Source organism: Palaemon carinicauda, chromosome 5 (assembly GCF_036898095.1).
Source record: "Palaemon carinicauda isolate YSFRI2023 chromosome 5, ASM3689809v2, whole genome shotgun sequence".
Lineage (NCBI taxonomy): Eukaryota > Metazoa > Arthropoda > Malacostraca > Decapoda > Palaemonidae > Palaemon > Palaemon carinicauda.
This window is the reverse complement of record NC_090729.1, coordinates 111,133,965-111,159,750: the sequence shown is the minus strand read 5'-3', so window position 1 is coordinate 111,159,750 and position 25,786 is coordinate 111,133,965. Positions and strand designations below refer to the sequence as shown.

At 43.7% G+C, this 25,786-nt stretch overlaps 1 protein-coding gene across 1 annotated transcript in view; it reads right to left on the bottom strand.

Moving 5' to 3' along the window:
- LOC137641396 (protein pelota-like) overlaps window positions 1-23,973 on the bottom strand; it is a 74,283-nt gene extending 50,310 nt beyond the window's left edge. The window contains exon 1 of the mRNA XM_068373918.1: window positions 23,854-23,973. Within this exon, the coding sequence (XP_068230019.1) occupies window positions 23,854-23,894 (41 nt within the window). The 5' untranslated portion in view covers window positions 23,895-23,973. The remainder of the gene's footprint in view (window positions 1-23,853) is intronic.
- Window positions 23,974-25,786: the final 1,813 nt, after the last annotated feature.

The window sequence follows — 25,786 nt, the reverse complement described above, 5'->3', positions numbered from 1 at the left end:
TTTATGCTGGTCCAACTGTAACAAATCTAAATTATTCCTAAAGTTCAGCATATATTTTTTTCTGAGATTTGCCTAGTAGAAAAAATACACTATTTCTATAGTTTATTCTACCACACATTAAAACAGGTTAAATGCATTGGAACTAAACATAATAAAAATAACATTACTGCAGCTTTAATACGCCTGACAACGCTGAGCTAACCAAACAATTCTCCTCACTCCAGGGGTTAACTACTATATGATTGTTCATTGGCTACTTCCCACTATATAAGGTTAGAAGAGACTATCTAGCTATGATAAGTTCTTCTTCTAAAAGGACACTCCAAAATCAAACCATTATTCTCTAGTCTTGGGTAGTGCCATAGCCTCTGTACCATGGTCTTCCACACTCTTGGTTTAGAGTTCGTTTCCTTGACAGTACACTCAGGCAAACTATTCTGTTTTCTAAACTTCTCGTTTTTTAAATGGTGTGATGGGTGGGCACAACAGAAGGGCCATAGATGCCTGGTCGTTTATAAAGAGGTTGCCTTTTCCCTATCTATTCCCTATCTTCCTCTCTGGTATCTATTTTCAAGACCATTGTTACTGTCCTCCCTTTAGTAGAAGTGGCTATCCTTCCACGGTGTGCCAGCTCCATCATGTTGACTAATTTTATCCATCATTTTGTCTTTAGTCTGTGAGTTTAAGTGACTTTATATATATTTGTGACACAATGTTTTTATCATCATTATTGTTAGTTTTCAAATATTGTAAGACCTTTTTATTACTTTTAATTCTTATTCTGTCAGGAGTTATAAAGCAAAAACTGGGACCAGTGTCCTAGACTTCGCCAGTGTCATCTAATATATTACAATACTTTTGGACTATGGCAATATTTGAGACAATATATTTCACTACTGTATGCTCTTAAATGAGCAGTCATCGGAGTTCCTTATTCCACGTTTTAAGAAACCAATAATTTTTAAACGGGATACCATTCCTAAGGGAAGGGGAATGACTGTATATATTATGACCAAGTTCCCTGCTTCTGATAAGTCCCGATATGAATGTGAATGTCATGAGATTCAGGCCATAAAGGTTTGTGGAGGCATAATAAATTTTGTGTTCAATCTATCGGAATCCAGACTTAAATGACTCTATCTTCAATTGTCTTCTTACCATTATGGATAAGATACAAGATGATAGAAAAGGCTTTTTTTGTGCTTGTTGGTGATTTCAACAGTAACCCGAGGAGTGGTTAAACTCTGTTTCTCCAATTGATTTCCATCACTTAAGAGCTTTGTATTTTCCCTCTGAATCAGGCTGAGAAAATCATGAACGAAGCTATTCACAAGTCTAGTAACTGCTTGGACCTAGTATACATTGACTCACCTGGTGTTATAACAAATAACATTGGTCCTCCAGGTGGGACGTCTGATGATTCATTGGTTTCACTAGTAATTAAGACTGAGCTGTCTGTCCCTGCTGTATTATATCCATGTAAGATATATATAAAATCTCCAGCAGACAATTGGAATTTTGAGTGATCTTTTGCATTTGAATGGGTCACAATTGTATAATTAAAGTGTTGAGCCTGTTGTTCTCTTAAATGAAAATCTGATCAACATAATTGATAGTCGTACCCATCTCATGTTAAAATACACAGTGAAAGACAAAAAATGGCTCAATGATGATTGTAGGTGCGCTTATTTGGAGAAGTAGAAAGCTTATAATCTTTGGAAGGGTAACATGTCAGATTTGACGAAATACAATAACTACTCTCACCATAACGGTTCGTTGGGTGCCCCCTTTAAGGAATGCAATACCTTTACCAAGTTCCAGGAAGGTGGGCTCACAACTGGAGAGCAGGTCTTGCTCAAAACTCCTAATAAGCATAGAAATTTCCTCCGAAGAAGAAATATCTACTCCCTTTAGTCTAAAGACTTGGCTCAAGGTCAAGCAATTGCCTTTTGCAGTTGAATGGGAGCAGAATTTCTCCCTGTGAAGTTGATGCAAAAAGTCAGCAATGAGTGGTACAGAGGCTCCAAAAGGAGAAATACTCCTACCATGACACCCAACACAGCAGTGGGCCCACTTCGCCCTGTAGACAGCCGCAGATGATTCGCGGAGGTATCCAGACACCTGCTGCGCATCTCTTTAGAAAAAGCCTTTCCCAGAGAACAGCTGGATAATCTCAACGCTTAAAGACGAAGGGATCCCAGAGCACTGTGGAAAATCCTGGCATGAGGCGGACTAAAAAGGTTAGGAATGTCCCTTACTTGACTGAGGACTCTTTGAAGTGGCAGAACAGTGGAAAAGCATAGAATATGAGACCATCCCATGGGTGCTGAAACGTTTCCTCAAATGGTGCTTCGGGGTCAGGAATAGGAGAGAGCAATAGATCGTTCCTCTTCCCCAGGATGAAGTGGGCTAAAAGCATAATCTCGTTGTCCTCTGCTTACTCAAGTCCTCACTATTAGATGGCACATCTGTAAAGACAATCTATCTCTTTGTTTGTAGATGTATGACGCCACAATAGGGTTGTCCTTCATCAACACCGAGTGATCTGCTAAAGGAGGGCAAAACTCTTGGAGAAATAAGGAGGCTGCTCTCATATCCAAGACATTATGTGATCCTGGTGATTTTCCTCCGTCCGGGAGCCGGATATCATGTGACTATCTAGGTAGGGTAAAGCAAAAACCTTGAACTGAATGACCTTGCCTGCTACCACTACCCAGAGGTATTTCCTATAGGACAGATGAACTGGGATCTGAAAGTAAGCATCTTTCAGATCCAGGGTAACCATAAAATCCTGCTGTCTTTAACACTTGTCTAACAGAGGCCGCTGTCTCCAATTGATGTGTGTTTGGAGAATAACGTTGTTGAAGGCTGAGAGGAAGATGACTTGTCTCACGCCTCCAGACACCTTCCTTAAAAGAAAGACTTAACTGAAGAAGCGTGGGGAGTGGTTGTCGACCTCTTTTATTGCACAATTTAGCAGCATGCCCTGCAAGATCTTCTACCAAACTCTGGGAATATGATGATGTTGCTAGAGGACGAATTAGACAACGAGGAGAACTGATGAATGGGAGGAAATATCCGGACCAGAGGACCTCCACTGTCCATCTCTATGCTCCGGGGAAACACCACCTACCCCAATTGGCCTGTAGGCATCACCCCACTGGAGGCGGAATGTGGGAAACGCCCTCCTTAGTGAAGATGTTTTTCCTACCTTTCCCCCTGCCTCTACCTCAGCTCTGGTTCTGTTAAAAGGGGAAAGACTGCGCAGAAAGGGTTTGAGGATGGAATGCCGAGGACATGCTCCTTCTGTCTGCGTCCGTCAGTGTTTGGGCTGGTTAAGGTGTCCCTTTACCTGATATTGAAGGTTGGTTTGGGTGAAGGATGCTGCCTTCTGAAGGAAGAAGCCCTGGGGCTGTTTTTGCCACTTCTTGATCGCTGCACCTATTTCCAATGATGGAAAAAGCGAAGGGAAGGTAAGACCCTTCCAACAACCAATGTGTTTGTGGAAACCAGAGGTCACTGCCTCTCAATGCTTAAGCACCCAGTTTGCCCACTGGTTGGCAGTCTGGTTCATAAGAAACTCCACTGCCCTAGCCCCTATCAGGTCAATGTCCTTAAGGGCTTGCTTCTTGGCTGGGTCAGTAAGAGCCTCAGTGCCTGCCAAGAAACCGATGGTTCCAGAGTACTGGTCAATCCAGGGAAGCCGCCTGTATCGTTGCTATGGCCGTGATCTCCATGCTCAACGCCTCTGCTGCCGATAAGGAAACTGGGACTGTCACTAACTGTTCTGAAGACCAGCCTGGCTTCAGTGATGCCACTGTTGGATCAAAAGGATGATGAGAGGTAAGGGCCTCCTGAGTATGATAATACCTGTGTTGTCGAGGGAAGGCTGACACAATCAAGCAGGAGGATTTCCTTGCCCTAAGCGACTGCTTGGACCATGAGACCTGGGTCTCTATCTTGGTCTCCCTGGCCAAAACCGACCAATGATGCTTGAGTTTAGGTCTAACAGTGCTGGGGGCGTGGCATAGCAGATCAATCGCTAAAGATAAAAATGGGGAAGGGAGCCAAGAGAGCTTATTGCTTGAGACTCCAGGAGTTAAGTTGGCAGAGTGCTTGGATGTGCTTTAGAGTCAACATAAAACTTTCTCTGCCTCAATAGGGCAGGGGGAGGCTGTTTGGATGATACTTGTTTATTAAGAAAGTCATGTGTGGCTCAAGCCTAGTTGGAAGAAGACATAAAATCTGTGGCGAGTATTCTGTGACCCTGGGAATACTCTATTAATACTGCAGTACATCTACTCGTGACCTGGTAACAAGAAAGTCAAGACCATTGAGTTTCCAAATCCGCTCGTGATTTTCTTGAAATGTGACGCCTTACGAAGGGGCTACTCCGATATGATCGAAGGAAGTCTCTGGAGTCGGTTCCGGCGAGTCATCAATACTGAAGGAGCTGGCGTCGCCGTTCTATGATCTTACCTAGCCACCACAGCTTTTAGGCTCCTGATTATGGAACAATCTTTTTTTCTTTGCTCGGGATATCTTCCCACTCTCTTGTTGCATCTGCAAATTGGGGAGAAAAACCTGAAAAAGACCGTGGTGGGCCCTGATAAGTGAGTCACCAATCTATTCTCCTTGGCAGACATAGACCCTTTTCAAGCCTCAAATTCTGCACGACTTAAATGTAAAATGGTGGAAAGTTGTTCCCCTATTTCACAAATGGTGGCACATATGTTGAAGCTTCAAAAATGTTTATGTAAGTGGGCACGTTCAGTTAGCGAGTTCTCCAATGGCGTACATGTAGAGACTTTCATCATTGTAGCTACGAGTATCTGCAGGTCCAAATGTGCACTCGCCTCTGGGAGGAGAGTTCGAACCTGTAATTTTGAACAAGACGTTGATGCCACATTCAATGTTTGTAAATCATCTGAAAAAGAAAAGGAAGCTTTCTTTGGAGAGCCAGTGGCTTCCTTCTCTGGAGTAGATTTTATTTTGGCAACTTTCCATACAGGAAGGCCAAGCTCGCTTTGAATTCATAATGACGAATAATAGTATCGAAACAGCACGTCTCCACTACCGCGCCAAAAACAAAAGTGATGTATATCAGTACTGTATATGAATGTGCGAACAAGGTGTCCGATCTAACCCCACTGCCCTTGCTAACTAGCGGAAGGTCGTTGACACCTCGCGTAAAAGTTTATGGCTAGATTCCGGTTAGGCCTATGCTGAAAATATACCATACAGTAAATACTATCCATGGTAAAGAGCGAAGAGTTTGTATTCATGTAATAACAAATTATGATTGTGTTTCCTTGGCAGGCGTGAAGCGGACCAGGAAGCAAACACAGGATTGAGATTAGGGTAAGTTAAGAATACAACAGTCTAAGCAGGGATGGGGGAGCATAGCTGCCGACCTCCCTCTCCCACTGATTGGTAAGTAGGAAAGGGTAAAGACCCCTAGGTTAGGTTAGGTGGTGTTCTTGTGTTTGCTTCCTTTTATACAGTATGCTTTTACACTCACTTTAAACTATCAAAATTTCTAAAAATATAGACTTCACCTAATTACTGCATCAGTATAGTTCAAAGTAGCTATAAATACACCAAGAACACTTCTTACTTTATTCACTAGAAATATTGTGCTATCGACAATATTTACCCACCAGTTAATTACTGATCTGGTCTGTCCAAATCAACTACAAAGGCTCCAAAACTGAGCTGCTATTGCAATCATTGTCAAAAACCACAATCAGTGCCTTCTTTTCGGCTAATCCTCTACCTATATTACAGAACCAACTTTATCTTCTTTCCTTCAATAAAGTTCTTTCAATGTTCTTGTTTCAGAAGGAAGATTCTGCGGCCCAGTTGCGAGCATTCCTATTACAGTGTACGATAACATCCCTTTAATTTTAAACACAAAAGAGCTACTGTTGAATCATTGTATAGCAACATGATATTTTAATTATAAAATAAATTTTTGAATATACTTACCCGGTGAATATATAATAGCTGCTGCTCAGCGGCTCGACAGAAAACACACTCAAAAACTCACGAGCGATCGCTATGAAGGTTGCGAGTGTGCCCACCAGCGCCAACTATCGGCCAGATACCACTCCTGCATGTAAACAAACCCTTCAATTCTTCTCGTCCCGCTGCGTCTCTATTGGGGAGGAAGGGAGGGCCTTTAATTTATATATTCACCGGGTAAGTATATTCAAAAATGTTATTTTCCTTAGTAAAATAAATTTTTGAATATACTTACCCGATGATCATATAGCTGCATCCCTGCTGCCCGACAGAAAAAATCTACGGGCGGAATACGCCAGCGATCGCTATACAGGTGGGGGTGTACATCAACAGCGCCATCTGTCAAGTAGGTACTCAAGTACTCGATGTCAACAAAGAACCAATTTTCTCCTCTGTCCCACTGGTTCTCTATTGGGGAGGAAGGGTGGGTCCTTTAATTTATGATCATCGGGTAAGTATATTCAAAAATTTATTTTACTAAGGAAAATAACATTTTCCAATATCAAACTTACCCGATGATCATATAGCTGATTCACACCCAGGGGGGTGGGTAGAGACCAGCATTACAAGTTGACATTATGAGCTAAGTATTCCGTATTTCATTTTAGCAGTTATTCAAAATAACAAGCATAAAATAAATAAGTACCTGGTAAGGAAGACGACTTGAACAATTACTCTGCCTTTTTAAGTACGTCTTCCTTACTGAGCCTCGCGATCCTCATAGGATGCTGAGCGACTCCTAGGAGCTGAAGTATGAAGGGTTGCAACCCATACTAAAGGTCCTCATCAAAACCTCTAATCTAGGCGCTTCTCAAGAAATGATTTTGACCACCCGCCAAATCAAGTAGGATGCGAAAGGCTTCTTAGCCTTCCGGACAACCCAAAAATATTTCAAGAGAAAGATTAAAAAGGTTCTGGAATTAGGGAATTGTAGTGGTGGAGCCCCCACCACTACTGCACTCGTTGCTACGAATGGTCCCAGAGTGTAGCAGTTCTCGTAAAGAGACTGGACATTCTTAAGATAAAAGACGCGAACACTGATTTGCTTTTCCAATAGGTTGCGTCGAATATATTTTGCAGAGATCTATTTTGTTTAAAGGCCACGGAAGTTGTGACAGCTCTAACTTCGTGTGTCCTTACCTTCAGCCAAGCTTGGTCTTCCTCATTCAGAAGGGAATGAGCTTCTCGTATTAACAGTCTGATAAAAATAGGATAAAGAATTCTCTGACATAGGCAAAGATGGATTCTTAACTGAACACCATAAAGCTTCAGACGGGCCTCGTAAAGGTTTTAAAATAGAACTTAAGAGCTCTTACAGGACATAATACTCTTTCTAGTTCATTTCCAACCATACGAAAACTTTGGAATATCGAACGATATTGGTCAAGGCCGAGAAGGCAGCTCGTGTTTGGCTAGAAAACCAAGATGTAGAACATGTAGCCGTTTCGGATGAGAATCCGATGTTCTTGCTGAAGGCATGAATCTCACTGACTCTTTTAGCTGTGGTTAAGCAAATCAGGAAAAGAGTCTTAAAGGTGAGATCTTTCAGGGAGGCTGATTGAAGTGGTTCGAACCTGTCTGACATAAGGAATCTTAGAACCACGTCTAAATTCCAACCAGGTGTAACCAAACGACGCTCCTTCGTGGTCTCAAAAGACTTAAGGAGGTCCTGTAGATCTTTATTGTTGGAAAGATCTAAGCCTCTGTGACGGAAGACTGATGCCAACAATGCTTCTGTAACCCTTGATAGTGGGAGCTGAAAGAGATCGCTCTTTCCTCAGATATAAGAGGAAGTCAGCTATTTGAGTTACAGAGGTACTGGTCGAGGATACGGATACTGACTTGCACCAGTTTCAGAAGATTTCCCACTTCGATTGGTAGACTCTAAGGGTGGATGTTCTCCTTGCTCTAGCAATCGCTCTGGTTGCTTCCTTCGAAAAACCTCTAGTTCTCGAGAGTCTTTCGATACTCTGAAGGCAGTCAGACGAAGAGCGTGGAGGCCTTGGAGTACCTTCTTTACGCGTGGCAGACGTAGCAGGTCCACCCTTAGGGGAAGTGTTCTGGGAACGTCTACTAGCCATCGAAGTACCTCGGTAAGTTATTCTCTCGCGGGCCAGAGGGAAGCAACTAGCGTCAACTTTGTCCCTTCGTGAGAGGCGAACTTCTGCAGTACCTTGTTGACAATCTAGAACGGAGGGAATGCATATAGATCTAGATGAGACCAATCTAGTAGAAAGGCATCTATAAGAACTACTGCTGGGTCCGGGATAGGTGAGCAAAGTATTGAGAGCCTCTTGGACATCGAGGTTGCGAAGAGATCTATGGTTGGCTGGCCCCAGGTGACCCAAAGTCTCTTGCATACATCCTTGTGGAGGGTCCAATATGTTGGAATTATTGTCCCTTCCTACTGAGACAAGCTGCTAAGACATTCAAGTTGCCTTGGATGAAACTCGTTACTAGTGAAAAGTCTAGACCTGTTGAACAGGAGAGGAGGTCACTTGCGAACTCGTACCATGTCAGAGAGTAGGTCCCTCCTTGCTAGGAGATGTACATCAAAGCAGGGAGTTGACCGTGTTCACCTCCACCACTTTGCCTTGAAGGAGAGACCTGAAGCTTTTCCAGGTCAGACGTACTGCCAGAAGCTTCTTGCAGTTGAAATGCATTGTCCTTTGACTCGAGTTCCAAAATCCCGAGCATTCCCTACCGCCTAAGGTCGCACCCCAGCCTACGTCCGATGCGTCTGAGAAGAGAACGTGGTTGGGAGTCTAAACAGTCAGGGGAAGACCCTTTCAAAGGTTGATAAAGTCCTTTCATCAAGTCAGACCAGACTTATCTTCCGGAAACCGGGATCGAGACCGCTTCTAGCGTCTTGTCCTTTTCCAGTGAAGAGCTAGATGATACCGAAGAGGACGGAGGTGTAGTCTTCCAAGTGACACCAATTGAACCACGGATGACAGTGTCCTAACCAGACTCATCCACAGCCTGACAGGGCCGTGTTCCTTCTTCAGCATCTTCTGGATGGATAGCAGGGCTGGGGGTTGATCGTCTTGTTCAGCCATGTCCTCATCAGAGGGTTCCTCATCCGAAACTGATGAGGAAACGGCAACGGAGTGGGCAACGTCTGACTCGCTGAATCCGGTCGCACTGGTGGATGCGTGACGGAGCCGGACACAAGCTCATGGTACTGCTGCACAGTCTGTGAACTGTCAACCATGGGGACGCGAGGAAGTACAGCGACAACCCGAAACTGTCTAGACTGTCTGGGTTGTGCAGACAACCCCCTATCGGGTTGCTGAGGTTGCCGCACTGCGTCACAACAAGTCACCTCTGCTGGTTGTTGAACGTCTTCCTAGTGACACACTGAACGTCCACAACCACCTCCGAGAGTCGCTTAACGTCAACGTGCGACTGGCAACCCACACTGGGTCGCACCGGTGGAGGAACCATCTCAACTGGCGGACGTGAGTAGGATACCTCAGCGTCAACAGGGCGTACAACCAACCGGTAGGAAGGTTGTTGGCTAGAAGGTTCTTCTCCGTAAAAAATCCTCTATCAAGGACTAAGCTTGGACTGCATGTCTTGCAACAAAGCCCAAGGTCTATGGGAGCAGGTGTGGCAACAGACGGGGTTAGCGACTGAAGCGGAACCATTTACCATCCCTGGAAGCATGTTATGCTTTAATTAAAGTCCATAGGAGGCTAAGCAGCTTAAGGCTCCTCTCCAAATGACAGAGTCCTCAAGGGAATATCAGAAGGAGGGAGAACAGCACTTTCTCATCTACAGGAACTATGTCCGAGAAAAGCTAGGTTATCTCAGTGAGGGTTTCACTGGTGCATAAGCAGCAGACCAGAAGGCCACGTTATGTGACTGCTTGACAGTCTGTGAACTGTCAAAAACTGAACTGTCAACCACAACAGGTGCGTGAGGACATACAGCACTGGTGCATTAGTAGCAGACCAGAAGGCAACGTCATGTAACTGCTTGACAGTCTGTGAGCTGGCAACAACCAAAGCTGTGTGGGGAAGCCTCAACTCCTGACTGACTAGTCTGCTGCGGGCGAGTGGCGGTAACCACCGTGGGTTGCGGAGGCTGACACACCGTGTCAAAACACGGCAGCTTGTGGTAGCTCACGCACGGCAACGGAGTGCTCCGTGTGTCTGTGGGAGTCAGCATGCGTCTGGCAGGGTCGACTGCGCATGGGTGGAGGAGCTCTCACAACAAGAGTGTGGGAGCAGGAAGCCATGCTGGGCGCACAACCGTGGCAGGCTGTAGGCCAACGGGTGCATCGTCAACCTTCTCCGCAGTCGGAGTGTGGGAGCAGGCAACAACCAAAGCGGAGTGGTGGTGCGTGGTGGGGACTGCCGTAGGTTGTGGAAACTAACGCATCGCGTCAAAACACGGCAGCTTGACTCCACCTTCCCACTGCTGATGCGGTAGCTCACGCATGTTAACGGAGGGAGCCGCACGTCGGCTAACGTTAACATGCGTCTGGCAGGGTCGATCGCGCATCGGAGGTGGAGCTCTCCGCAGCCGGAGTGTGGGAGCAGGCAGCCTCAGCGTGAGCTGGGCGCACAACCGTGGCAGGTTGTAGGCTAACGAGAGCATGTAAACCTTCTCCGCACGAAACTCCTGCATAACCGCAGCTAAGTGAGTCTGCATAGACTGCAGTAAAGACCACTAGGGTCTACAAAAGACGGCAACAAACGGAGCTACTGTCCGTTGTGACTGAGGGTCTAAAACAGCTGGTGCGGCAACAGACGGAGTTACTGCCTGTTGCGGTACCACCTTGCCTCTCTTGGGAGGTGTGCAGTCGTCGGATGACTGCAGCGAGTCCGAACTGACCCAGTGGCTACACCTAGGCCGTTGGACTTGCGCGGAAGGGACCGACTTGCACTTAAAAAGCTGCAAGATTTGGTCCATGGTTTCTACGAGAAACCTCTTCCGCAGACGAGGAATAAATGGGCTCTCTCGTCTTTGTGTGGGTGGGGCGATCACGTCGGCAACGTGTAGATACACCCGAAACCACGGAGGGAAACGTCTGTTCGTCGATCAAGGCCTGTGGAACCCATAAGTCCTTCGACATTACTTCTCCCCTGGGCTTGGGAGCTTGTAAGAGGTCCCGGACTAGGTGAACAACTGGCACGAACAGACGAACCCTCGAACGCAACACTGTAACACTTTGCGCATATCACTTTATCACTTTTGATTTTCTGTTTGCACTTATTTCACTGAAATCGAAACTTTAAGTGATTTGTACCTGAAACACGCAATCCTATTCTTCATTAAAAGGTAGTAATTGCGAAAACAGTTTTACAATGCAACAGAAAAACATAATTAAAGATAAAGAATTCAGTGGCTGGAAAAGAGACTAAACACTAGATCAAATAAACTACGTTTAAAATCTCTCACCGCATAAAGCCTGGGAACAAGAATAAAACTCTAGAAACGTTTTACCTTCTTCCCCTACAGCGACTAGGGAGAAGAGTAAAAAACGAGAACAACGTTACCCGCTTGAACGAAACGTTTATTCTCCTCTCTCTCCCTCCGTCTCTATCTCTCTCTCTCTTCTCTCTTGACTTAGAACCTGAGAGAAGAGCCCAATTATATATCGTTAAAACATATTTGCTAAAGGAAAAAACTGAAAGGTTTCCCAAATAAAAAGTTCCTTTATTTAGAATTTAAACCATTTAAGCTAAGAAAGAATGAACGAAACGCTAGAATCGGTTTACTCTTACTGCAACGTGAAACCGTGAAATACTCTCTCTCTATCGTAACGATAGAGCGCATGTTGAACGTTCTGAACGTCAACAACTGCGGAGACTAAACTAAACGTTAGTTCATCTTTGAAAACAGTACGAGACTATCAAAGAAATTCTTTCAAAAACATTAAAATTAAAAAGTATAAATTCTTAAAAGGTAAATAAGATATGACGGGCTCAATGTTAATTAACTTCGGTTCCAAGTAAGGACCGCCTACTATTAGGAAAGGTCGCATATAAACAAACATAAAAATTAATTTTTATAAGTTTATAATAAATGGAAAGTTAATCGAAGAGGCCTATAAAGGCGGAGAGATATAAAATAAATAGATCTATAACTTGTTAAGCAAAATTACCAAAAACCTAAACACACTTCCGTCTAAGGGAAGGGTCGGCCATTTAAAAGTGAGAGTGAGTCCATACTCTCTTCGTCACCAACACTTCCGTCTAAGGGAAGGGTCGGCCATTTAAAAGTGAAAGAGAGTCCATACTCTCTTCGTCACCATAATTAAATCTATCCAAAACGAGATCAAGTTTTGAAATGAAGATAAAACCCCTGCATAGCGAAAGCTCAAAACTGGAATACAGTGAACCCTCGCTACTTCGCGGTTCGACAATCGCGGATTCACCACTTCGCGGGGTTTTCCCATAACCCATATATATATACAGTACATATCGCGGATTTTCCGGAAAATTCGAAAATACCGCGAAATCTGAAGATAACCAAATACGATATTTTGTTACCTGTAATTCCATTAATACTGTAATTAGTAATATCTGCTCTTACTGATTGTTCATTGCATTACATATGATATATAATTCAGCACAGAAAGAAATAAAACACGAAAAGAGAATGTGATCATACGATAATTCAGTACGTAGTAAAATTAAATCGAACATGAAACGCAAATCAGATGCAGTCATACCATATTAGAATGGTGTGTACTGTAATGGATGTGCTTCTTTTCCATGAATCTTTTGTATGTATACGTACGTAGTACAGTACTGCATCCAATAATATTCTTTGTTGCAAAAATCACATTTCGAATAAGTACTGTAAGCGTACGAGAGAGAGAGAGAGAGAGAGAGAGAGAGAGAGAGAGAGAGAGAGAGAGAGAGAGAGAGAGAGAGAGAGAGAGAGGCGTAAAATAGCGTACGTACGTAAATTTTTATTATTATTGTTATTATTATTATTATTGTTGTTGTTGTTAATAAAATTATTATTGTTATTATTATTAATCATTATTATTATTATTATTACTGTACAGTATTATTATCATTATTTATTATTATTACTGTACTGTATTGTACTTAATCTACGTACGTTCAGTATGCGCGGGGGCATCTTCTATGAGTAACCAACGCGCCATAGTACTAAGACCGGTTGTGATTGGTTCAAGCGCTGATAGATGACGAATCAAAACTCAAGTTTTGTGTATCTAGCCTGTGATTGGTGTTTTGCCCGCATCTTCTACCCGCAGCATCAAAGTTCTCGCGGGGCTGCATCGTTCACTTTCTCTTTCCGCGTATTGCTGAGTAGACGTTCTTAACTTTGTGAAGTTTAATCTGTGCTGTGTGCGACTGTTTTAAGTTGAACTTTTTGTTGAACTTTCTGTTACAATGGCTCCCAAGCGTTCTGCTTCTAGTAAGGCTGGTAGTGAGCCTAAACGCCACCGAAGAATGATGACGATAGCTGAGAAGGTTACGCTTCTCGACATGTTAAAAGATGGTAGAAGTTACGCGGCCGCCGGCCGCCATTTTGGCATCAACGAATCCACCGTTCGCTACATCAAGAAGGACGAGGCGAACATTAGAAAGACTGCTGCAATCACCTTTAGCAGATCAGCGAAGCGAGTCGTTACAACGCGTAATAAAACGATCGTACGCATGGAAGGTGCTTTAGCTGTGTGGATTGCCGACTGCCGGAAGAAGAACATAGCGTTGGATACGAACACCATCCAAACAAAGGCTTTGAGCTTGTATGAGAATTTTGCTGCAAAGGAACCTAAAGAGGACGACGGCAACCATGCTGAAGAAGATGATGATGCAGATGATCCTCAACCAGGGACATCCACTGATTCCCAGCCTCAGAAACGTTTTTCCGCAAGCAAAGGATGGTTCGCGAAGTTTCAGAAACGCTTCGCCCTGAAAAGCGTTTCCCTGCATGGGGAGTCTGCTTCCGCTGACACTGCCGCTGCTGAAACTTACGTGAACCAGACTTTCAAGAACATTATCGCTGAAGGTGGATACAAGCCGGAACAAGTGTTTAATATGGATGAAACCGGCTTGTTTTGGAAGAGAATGCCGTCGCGAACTTTCCTGTTCAAAGAGGAAGCCAAAGCCTCTGGCTTTAAGGCATTCAAGGATCGCGTTACCCTCGTGATGTGTGGCAATGCTGCTGGATTTTTGTTAAAGCCGGGGCTTATTTATAAGTCGAAAAATCCTCGCGCTTTGAAAAACAAAAATAAGAATCTCCTTCCCGTGTACTGGATGCATAATCAAAAAGCATGGATTACGAAGATGCTGACCTCCAACTGGTTCCACCAGTGTTTCATCCCGCAAGTCCATGAATATCTCTTAGAGAAGGGCTTGCCATTCAAGATCCTTCTCCTTATGGATAACGCTGGTGGACACGCAACTGACCTGTCGCGTGAGGGCGTTCAGGTTGAGTTCCTGCCACCCAACACCACGTCATTAATTCAACCAATGGACCAGGGGGTTATCAGGGCGTTCAAGGCCCTCTACACGAAGAATACCTTGGCGGACCTCGTTGCGTGTGTGGATGCTGCCCAAGATGACGAGGATGAAGACTTCAACTTGAAGGCGTACTGGCGGCAGTACACCATAGCCACGTGCCTGCAGAATATTCAAAAGGCACTTCAAGAGATGAAACCTGCAACCGTAAATGCGAGCTGGAAGAAGCTGTGGCCCGATATTGTTTACGACGACAAGGGATTTACTCCGTCGGAAATCCAACACTCTGCAATACGGAAATCTGTGCAGTTGGCTGCCATAATTGGGGGTGACGGGTTTGGCGACATGACGACTGAAGACGTCGACGAGTTGTTGGACTGCCATTCCCAGCCCCTAACTGACGCAGACCTCGAAGACCTGACGAAATCGGCAAGTGAGGAAGAGAGTGAGGGTACCCAGGAAGAGACCCAAGAAAATGTCGAAGAAACGGGCTTAACATTAGAACGGCTCGCCAAGTTCTGCAACCATATGAAGGAGGCGAAAGAAATGTTGCAAGAGTGGGACGAGGATATGGTTCGCTCGATGCAATTCTGCAACAAGGTTGATGACATCACGACTCCCTACAGGATGCTCTTGGATCGAAAAAAGAAGCAGCGGCAACAACTTCCGATCACAATGTTTTTTCAGCCTCGCAAAAAAGAGCCAGTTCCTCCTGCTAGTACGCCTTCGGAAGAAATTGAAGAAGTTGAAGAGGTGTCCCAGGAAAAGACACCTCCGTCTGAAGAGACGTAAAATACTATCATTGACTGCACAGTAGAACACATCATCAGCTTCATCATCATCATTTCTACTGTGCAGCAAATTCATCGCCATCGTCATTCAAGTTTTTCTTGAACTTCTTTCGTGGTGAGTACAGTAACAATCTTTATTTTTTACTTTAACCTGTTTTATAGTTTAGTAATGTACGTACTGTATGCATTAAGTTAAAGGGAAGGTTTTAAAAGTCTACATGTTGTAACCTATCATATTTTTTTTGTTTAAAATTTACATTTACGTACGTAAAACAATCTCTCTCTCTCTCTCTCTCTCTCTCAAATTGTTTTCCTGCTTTGCTACGTACAAGTACTGTATAATTTATATTTGTAAGGTAACATATTTTGTAAATGCTTTTACTGTAAATACTGTATGTACTGTATCATTATTTATCACTATCATCATGCGCGTTAAATGCCTTGTTTGTTCTGAGCGTGGTTGTTTACTGAGCGTACACGCCGTCGTTTCAGGCGGCGTCATAAAGAAAAAGATTTCATTTGGAAGTCCTAAGAAAAATACGTAAACTAAAACATTGGTAATAAAAAAATCAACATACAGTACTGTATAATCAATATAATCGATGCAAAAACTAACCATACGTACATATATGTGTACACTAAATGAGTTTGTTTCTTCATTATGATCAGAGATGAACGTAAACAAAACATTGGTTGCCATTTTTTATCGTGCTTTTTAGGTGTTTAGGAAACACATGATATAAAATCGCCTTTAATATTTGTGCCTGTTTTAGTTTAGGGTGCTGTAGTACATGCATTAAGTGTTCTGTACATTAAAGGGTGGTTTGTTAACAGTACTACGTACAAGGGAAGGTTTTAAAAGTCCGAATATACATGTTAAATAAATAGGTAAATATGCTGTCACTACTTCGCGGATTTTCACCTATCGCGCCCGCGTCTGGAACCTATCTACCGCGATAAACGAGGGTTCACTGTAGTGTACTTCACCAAATCGTTGTGAAAACAAATCCAGTTAGGGACGGCGTATTTAGTAGGTCTTGCCTGTGGCACGACAGAGGGAAAATTGGTTCTTTGTTGACATCGAGTACTTGAGTACCTACTTGACAGATGGCGCTGTTGATGTACACCCCCACCTGTATAGCGATCGCTGGCGTATTCCGCCCGTAGATTTTTTCTGTCGGGCAGCAGGGATGCAGCTATATGATCATCGGGTAAGTTTGATATTGGAAAATTTATTTTATAATTAAAATATCATTTTTAAATATTTAACTTAGCCGGTGAATATATAATAGCTGATTCACACCCAAGGCGGTGGGTAGAGACCAGAGTTAATTAAGTTTACAGCGTATATGCTAAGAGTTTTTGACAGTTATCAATATAACAAAACCAAAATATATAGGTACCTGGTAAGGAAGTTGACTTAGACGATTACTCTGCCTTGTAAGTCTGTCTTCCTCACGAAGCCCAGCGATCCTCTTAGGATTCTGAAAGACTCCCAGGAGCTGAAGTATGAAGGGTTGCAACCCATACTAACAGGACCTCATCAAACCCCTAATCTGGGCGCTCTCAAGAAATGACTTTGACCACCCGCCAAATCAAACAGGATGCGAAAGGCTTCTTAGCCTTCCGTACAACCCATAAAAAACAATATTAAAAACATGTCAAGAGACAGATTAAAAAGGATATTGGAATTAGGGAAGTGTAGTGGTAGAACCCTCACCCACTACTGCACTCGCTGCTACGAATGGACCCAGTGTGTAGCAGTCCTCGTAAAGAGTCTGGACATCTTTCAAGTAAAATGACGCAAACACTGACTTGCTTCTCCAAAAAGTCGCGTCCATGATACTTTGCAGAGATCTATTTTGCTTGAAGGCCACGGAGGTTGCTATAGCTCTAATTTCGTGCGTCTTAACCTTAAGCAAAGATTGGTCTTCCTCATTCAAGTGGGAATGAGCTTCTCATATTAAAAATCTGATAAAAAATGACAAAGCATTCTTTGACATAGGTAAGGATGGTTTCTTAACCGAACACCATAACGCTTCAGATTTACCTCGTAATGGCTTAGTACGAGCTAAATAGAACTTAAGAGCTCTAACGGGACATAACACTCTTTCCAGTTCGTTGCCTACGATCTCTGATAAGCAAGGAATATCAAAAGATTTAGGCCAAGGACGAGAAGGCCGTTCATTTTTGGCCAGGAAATCAAGTTGAAGAGAACAAGTGGCTTTTTCTGTAGAAAAGCCGATGTTCTTACTGAAGGCATGAAGTTCACTGACTCTTTTAGCCGAGGCCAAGCACACCAGGAAAAGTGTCTTAAGAGTGAGATCCTTCAGGGAGGCTGAATGTAATGGCTCAAACCTGTCTGACATAAGGAACCTTAGGACCACGTCTAAGTTCCATCCAGGAGTAGTCAAACGACGTTCCTTAGAGGTTTCAAAAGACTTAAGGAGATCTTGTAGATCTTTATTGTTGGAAAGATCTAAGCCTCTATGCCGGAAGACCGACGCCAACATGCTCCTGTAGCCCTTGATCGTGGTAGCTGAAAGGGAGCGAACTTTTCTCAGGTGTTAGAGAAAATCAGCGATTTGGGCTACAGAGGTACTGGACGAGGATACAGATGCTGACTTGCACCAGTCTCGGAAGACTTCCCACTTCGACTGGTATACTCTAATGGTAGAAGCTCTCCTCGCTCTTGCAATCGCACTGGCTGCCTCCTTCGAAAAGCCTCGAGCTCTAGAGAGTCTTTCGATAGTCTGAAGGCAGTCAGACGAAGAGCGGGGAGGCTTTGGTGTACATTCTTTACGTGGGGCTGACGTAACAGATCTACTCTTAGAGGAAGACTTCTTGGAAAGTCTACCAGCCATCGAAGTACCTCGGTGAACCATTCTCTCGCGGGCCAGAGGGGAGCAACTAACGTCAACCTTGTCCCTTCGTGAGAGGCGAACTTCTGCAGTACCTTGTTGACAATCTTGAATGGTGGGAATGCATATAGGTCCAGATGAGACCAATCTAGAAGAAATGCGTCTATGTGTATTGCTGCTGGGTCTGGGACTGGAGAGCAATAGATTGGAAGTCTCTTGGTCATCGAGGTTGCAAAGAGGTCTATGGTGGGTTGACCCCAAGTCGCCCAAAGACTCTTGCACACGTCCTTGTGGAGGGTCCATTCCGTAGGAATTACCTGACCCCTCAGACTGAGGCAGTCTGCTAAGACGTTCAAGTCGCCCTGGATAAACCTCGTTAACAGGGAGATGCCTCGATCTCTTGACCAAATGAGCAGGTCCCTTGCGATCTCGTACAGCGTCAGGGAGTGGGTGCCTCCTTGCTTGGAAATGTATGCCAAGGCTGTGGTATTGTCGGAGTTGATCTCTACCACCTTGTTTCGAAGGAGACTCGAAGTTCATCAAGGCCAGGTGGACTGCCAAAAGCTCCTTGCCGTTGATGTGCATGCTCCTCTGACTTGAGGTCCACAGACCTGAGCATTCCCGACCGTCCAGGGTCGCACCCCAACCCAAATCCGACGCGTCTGAGAATAGTACGTGGTTTGGGTTCTGAACTGCTAGGGAAAGTCCCTCTCTCAGACTGATATTGTCGTTCCACCAATTCAGGCATGCCTTTACTGGTTCGGAGATCGGGATTGAGACCGTCTCTAACGTCTTGTCCTTTTTCCAGTAAAAGCTAGATGGAACTGGAGAGGTCGAAGGTGTAGCCTTCCTAGCGAGACAAACTGCTCCAGGGATGATAGAGTTCCTACTAGACTCATCCAATTCCTGACTGAGCATCGTTCTCTCTTCAACATCAGTTGGACTTTGAGCAGGGCTTGCTCTATTCGGGGGGCAGACGGAAAAGCCCGAAAAACTGGACTGCGAATCTCCATCCCTAAATACAGTATAGTTTGGGATGGAATCAGCTGGGACTTTTCCAGGTTGACCAAAAGTCCCAATTCCTTGGTCAGATCCAATGTCCAATGAAGATCCTGCAGACAGCGATGACTGGATGAGGCTCTGAGAAGCCAGTCGTCCAAGTACAGGGAGGCTCGGATACCCGATAAATGGAGGAATTTTGCTACATTCCTCATAAGCCTCGTAAACACGAGAGGAGCAGGACTTAGGCCAAAGCACAGGGCCCGAAACTGGTATACCACATTGTTGAAAACAAACCTCAGAAAAGGTTGGGAATCTGGATGTATGGGGATGTGGAAGTATGCGTCTCTTAGGTCGAGAGAGACCATCCAGTCTCCCTTTCTGACCGCTGCTAAGACTGATTTCGTGGTCTCCATGGTGAACTTTGTCTTCGTAACAAAGACGTTGAGTGCACTGACGTCTAGCACCGGTCTCCAACCTCCTGTCTTCTTCGGTACTAGGAAGAGACGGTTGTAAAACCCCGGTGATTGAAGGTCCGAGACTTTCACCACCGCTCCCTTCTCTAGCAAAAGAGACACTTCTAGGTTCAGGGCTTGTCTCTTTGACTCCTCTCGGTACCTGGGAGAGAGGTCGATGGGGGAAGTCGCTAGAGGAGGTTTGCGTACAAATGGAATTTTGTACCCCTCTCTGAGCAACCTCACAGATTGTTGGTCTGCGCCCCTCTTCTCCCAGGCTTGCCAGAAGTTCTTCAGTCTGGCTCCTACTGCTGTCTGAGGCTGCGGGGCAGTCAGACTCTGCCACGTGAGGACTTGGCTCCTCTCTTCTTTCCTCTCTTTCCCTCGGCACGAGTACTTCCCCTGCTGGGAGCTCTGCCACGAAAGGGCGGAATAAATCTGGACGCCGGAGTGTCTATCCTAGGTCTTGCAGAAAAGGATGTCGAAGGAGTACCTTTGCGAGCAGAGGACGCAACCAAGTCATGGGTGTCCTTCTGCACGAGTGAAGAAGCTATGTCCTTAACCAATTGTTGCGGGAACAAAAACTTTGATAAGGGAGCAAAGAGCAGTTCAGATCTCTGACAGGGAGTAACCCCTGCCGACAGAAAAGAGCAAAGGGACTCTCGCTTCTTTAGGACTCCCGACGTAAAAGAGGAGGAGAGCTCATTGGAACCATCGCGGATGGCTTTATCCATGCAGGACATAATAAGTAAGGAGACATCTCTATCAGCCGATGAGATTTTCCTACTTAAGGCTCCCAAACACCAGTCAAGGAAGTTGAAAACTTCAAAGGCTCTGTAAATGCCTTTCAGCAGATGGTCAAGGTCCGAGGAGGACCAACTAATCTTCGAGCGTCTCATGGCTAGGCGGCGGGGAGAGTCTACAAGGCTTGAGAAGTCGCCCTGGGCAGAGGCAGGGACTCCCAAGCCGAGAACTTCTCCCGTGGCATACCAGACGCTCGATCTAGACGAGAGTTTAGACGGAGGGAAGGCAAAGGCCGTCTTCCCTAAACTCCTCTTGGTTTCCAACCAGTCGCCTAAAAGCTGTAAAGCTCTCTTGGATGAGCGAGAGAGCACAAGTTTTGTAAAGGCTGGCATGTTAGCAGGTACGCCTAGAACAAACTCAGACGGCGGCGAACGAGGAGCAACAGCGACGAAGTGATCGGGAAACAACTCCTTAAAAATGAACATGACTTTCTTAAAGTCCATTGATGGAGGAACTGTTCTGGGTTCGTCTACATCCAAAGGATGATCATCATGCAGAGGGTCAGCAACGTCCTCATCTGAAGGATCCTCATCTGACAACTGCTGAGAAACAAGCAAAGGGGTTGGCAATGCTTGACACGCACTGGTGCATTAGTAGCGGACCAGGACGCAACGTCATGTAACTGCTTAACAGTCTGTGAACTGTCAATAACAACAGGTGCGTGAGGACGCTCGGCGTCCACTCGAGACTGTTTTGACTGCCTAGTCTGAGCAGTCAAAACAACTCTAGACTGCGGTGGTTGACGCTCAGCGTCAAAACAAGTCAACTCCGAAGGTTGGCGAACGTCCTGAACGTCAACAGGAGCATTAGCAAGTGGCCTAACGTCCAAATGCGGCTGAAAATCAACACGAGACCGCATCGAGTGAGGCTCTACATATCGTGACTGACGTGACTTAGCTACGCCAACGTCAACAGGACGCACAAAGGTTCGTTTGGGCGGCTGAAGGCCAGGATCTCGATGAGATAAACGGCTAGGCTCAACGTGAACCTTATCGGCAGAATAATCTTCCATAAGGGAGGCGAGCTTAGTCTGCATGTCCTGCAGTATAACCCATTTAGGGTCCACGGGAATGGGTGCGGTAAACGACGGGGTTAACGTCTGAGACGGCACAACCTTGCCTACACCAAGACTTTCTGAGCCTGTGTAACGTTGCTGCTTAGGCGGCGAGCAGTCATCCGATGACTGCAATGGGTCAGAACTGTCCCAATGACTACATCCAGGACGCAGGACCTGTCCTGAAGGGACCGACTTTCGCTTAAGGGGCCTAGAAACCTTGCTCCACGGTTTCTTATGCGAAAAGCCTTCGGAAGACGAGGAGAAAATGGGCTCTCTCGTCTTATGGTAGGGGCGATCTTGGTGAGATACGCCTGATACCATAGAGGGAACGTCTGTTCGCTGATCAAGGCCTCTCGAACCCATAAGTCGTACGACATTACTTCTCCCCTGGGCTTGGGAGCTTGCAAGAGGTCTCGGACTAGGTGAACGACAGGCACGAACAGACGAACCCTCGGTCGCAACACTGTTCACAACACTTTGCGCACTAATCACTTTCCCACTATTTTCCGCTGTGGCACTCTGACACTTAAGCTCTTTAACGTCAGCCATGAGTTGATTACGATCAGTTGCTAACGCTTCAACTCTTTCCCCCAAGGCATGAATAGCACGTAACATGTCTTGCATAGATGGTTCCTGAGTGCCAGAAGGGGGGTTAGGTACAACCACTACAGGGGAAGGATTAGGTTCAGGGGCATGTGGAGAGGAAAAATCTACTGACCTAGAGGAACTCCTCCTTACCCTATCTCTCTCTAGCCTACATGCATACTTATCGTATTCGAGCCAATCGAATTCCGAAAGGCCCACGCATTCCTCACACCGATCTCCCAATTGACAGGTTTTACCCCGACAATTGGAACACACAGTATGTGGGTCGAGAGATGCCTTTGGAAGACGCCTATTACAGTCCCTAGCATTACACTTACGAAATCTAGGTACTTGTGAAGGGTCAGCCATTTTGAATTAGTCAAAGAAAATCCAAAAAACAATCCAAGTCATCAACAATTAAATCTGTTCAATAAAGAGTTCAAGAGTTTAAGTTGAGGAAAAACACCTGCACTGCGAAAGCTCAAACCAAAATGAAGTACTTCACCAAATATGTTGAGAAAACTCCAGGTTATACAGCGAGTATTGATACGTCTTGTCGTCAAGGTCGACAGAGAAGAATTGAAGGGTTTGTTTACATGCAGGAGTGGTATCTGGCCGATAGTTGGCGCTGGTGGGCACACCCGCAACCTTCATAGCGATCGCTCGCGAGTTTTTGAGTGTGTTTTCTGTCGAGCCGCTGAGCAGCAGCTATTATATATTCACCGGCTAAGTTAAATATTTAAAAAAAACTATTATTACACCATACAGTTCAGTATTCCTGTTTTTCAAATCCGTAAAAGATATTGATTAAATAGAAAAACTTACCAGAACTTCTTCGTTTGCCACAAAAGTTACATACGAGAAAGTGATTCACTCAAGGTGTCAAGAGGATATAAATACATACTGTATAACGCTGTATATACCAATGGTGTTAGTATTAATATTTACCCTAATGTCTCCCTTCCCAAACCTGGGGTGTATGTATGATAGCGGCCACCTGCTGGGAGTGAAACGGGTTACAAATCAAACAGGATAAGCTAAGAATACGGCAGAGTAAGGGAGGTCGTAGGGGGGGCGTTAGCAACCTCCCATGTTAGGTAAGTAAGGACACGGCTTGTGGGTTAGGTTAAGTAGGGGAAGTTTAGGCTAGGTGGTGTTCTTGTGTAGAAGTTTTGCAGAATAATGGCCACGTTTTACAATCGACTAAAATATGGGAGGAAAATTCCCATTTTCTATGCATGAGGGAAGGAACTGGTCACTGATATACAAAGGCTCCCAGACCTTTAACAATATTTGAAGCATCTATAGGAAGTCGAGATACAATTAGAAAAATTACTATTGAAACGTTCTAACCTGACCTAACTTAGCATAATGTTACCTGACTATTAATTAAACTATATGAAGTACCCAACCTGGTACAAACTACCATGAAACCGAATCCCCGTGTAGATTAATATTACAAAGTACTTCTAACCCTATTTAAATCAGGTTAAACCTATATAAAGAAGCTACCTATAAGCAGACTGGGTTAGCCACAAGACTGTACCCTAAAAGTGGAAACCCTACCAAAATAATAGCGCTAAAAAACAATTTGCTCATCATCTATCACGTGAAAATGATAGAAACACGAAAGATTTATTACATCTTGACAACAACGAGCAGATGAAAGTGAAATTAGGTGAAAACGACCGGAGGGGAAAGTGCCAAAGCATTTTGGTGTCAGGATACCAAGTGCACAGACATATTTACGAGAGTTTTTACTTTCGCAGACCATATTTCCCTTAATTCTACTTGCCCACACATAAAAGTGAATATTTTACTTACCCCCGGCCATCCTTATCTATATCTTTATGTACTAATTTCATATTTTAAGTAATAATAACGACGGATTACTTGTTGACACATTGGGAGAACCTTTGGAAGTGATGGTGGCAGGGTTGCCATTCGTACGATAATTATCGTACATGTACGATTATTTTAGGTCCAGTACGATACATACCTTAGGTATATACAAATGTGTGTGTGTTTAATTAAACAATTATGCTAAAATATTTTGAAATAAGTCAATCATGAAACTCCCTAATAATTATATTGAAACTGTATACGATAATTTTGGTTGAAAAAACGACAATTTTAAGGCTCATGTACGATAATCCAGTCGAAATAATCTGGGAACCCTGGATGGTGGCACAAAATGTAGCGATGCAAGCGCTTTTACTTTTGCTTTAAGAGTCATTAATTATTCATAATATTCGGTACTTTGGTCTATCATGCTTCAGTAAAAAGCAATTTGAATTATTTTATATATTATATTTGATCAGATTAATCCCCAAAATTTGTCCGAAATAACTTATACAAAAATTAATTTTGCTTTAAGAGTCATTTATTATTCATAATATTCGGTACTTTGGTCTATCATGTTTCGATAAATATCAATCTAAATTATTTTATATATTATATTTGATCAGATTAATGCCCAAAATTTGTCCGAAATAACTTAAACAAAAATTAATAGTCCGACTAGAAGTTGCTAGCGTGTTTTGCTATACTTAGCGAAGCATACGCAGTGAAATTTGAGAACACTCTCAGACCTTTATTTAAAACAAGTTTTAATTAAACCCTAATTAAATATTTAACTAAATGACAAAAATATCAAAGGAGTTTGTGTTAAGACATGACATAAAAATGAAAGAATTTAAGGAGGATTATAGGAAATTAATGTTAAGGAAATTATCAATATTAAAAATCGAATATGGAATATGGGGAAATGATTGATGTAACAGTCTATGGCAACACAGACCAAACATTAATTTGAGTAAATGTAAATAATATACAAACACAAGGAAAAACCTTATTACTACACTATTTCCATCAAGGTCGCCTTTTCTCGGGCCGTCTGCAAGACTGTTACCAATAGTCAGATTTGGATTACATTAAAAAACATCCTCTAATCACTTGTTTGAAATATTATAAACTTCGTTTTCCCATTTGAGCTTGTAACAAACAAAATTTCAATTGGTATCCATTAAACAGATCCTCTACATTTCATAAAATTCTTACTTTTAACAAGAAATGTTTTTAAAACAATGACGCAGAGGCAAACGTGAGGGAATACAAACAGGGGTTGGGACTGGCTAAGTTATGCACTCTTAAAATCATATATAATTATCAATTTTATGTATCTAAAAGAAATATTAATTTCCTACTCTTTTTTTTTTTAAAGGTAAACAATGCAGATTAAACGGGTATCTTTATTATATCACTAGACGTTTGCCACCTCCGTCCATTTATTCATCCTCATTTATATAATTCTCTCTCTGCTATCCTGATGATCTTGAACAGATAAAGAATTTTGTTACAATTTGAGCACCTTGGGCTAATTTCATAGGCCACATACCTACTCTTTTAGACAGAATTTTGTAGGGCAAGCAGGAAATTCTTTTAAATTCCAAGAAGTTCTATATTATAAGAGATGGACATTACATGTAGAAAACCCGTTGAGTAAAATATATCCACATTTTACATGTGAAAAAAAAAGAAATAGTACATTTATGGAAACGTGCATAATTTCTGTTTGGACATGAAGCAATTATTCACTTTAAAGTGATGGTCACACGTCTATACGTTATGTAACTTACTGTATTTACTTTTAAGGGCTGCTTTCCTGGTCCTACTAAACACGGAAACCTTATGTTCTACAGGACCTACAAGATGTTTGTCGTAAACATTCTTAGGCATTTAGAGTATTACACAGCAT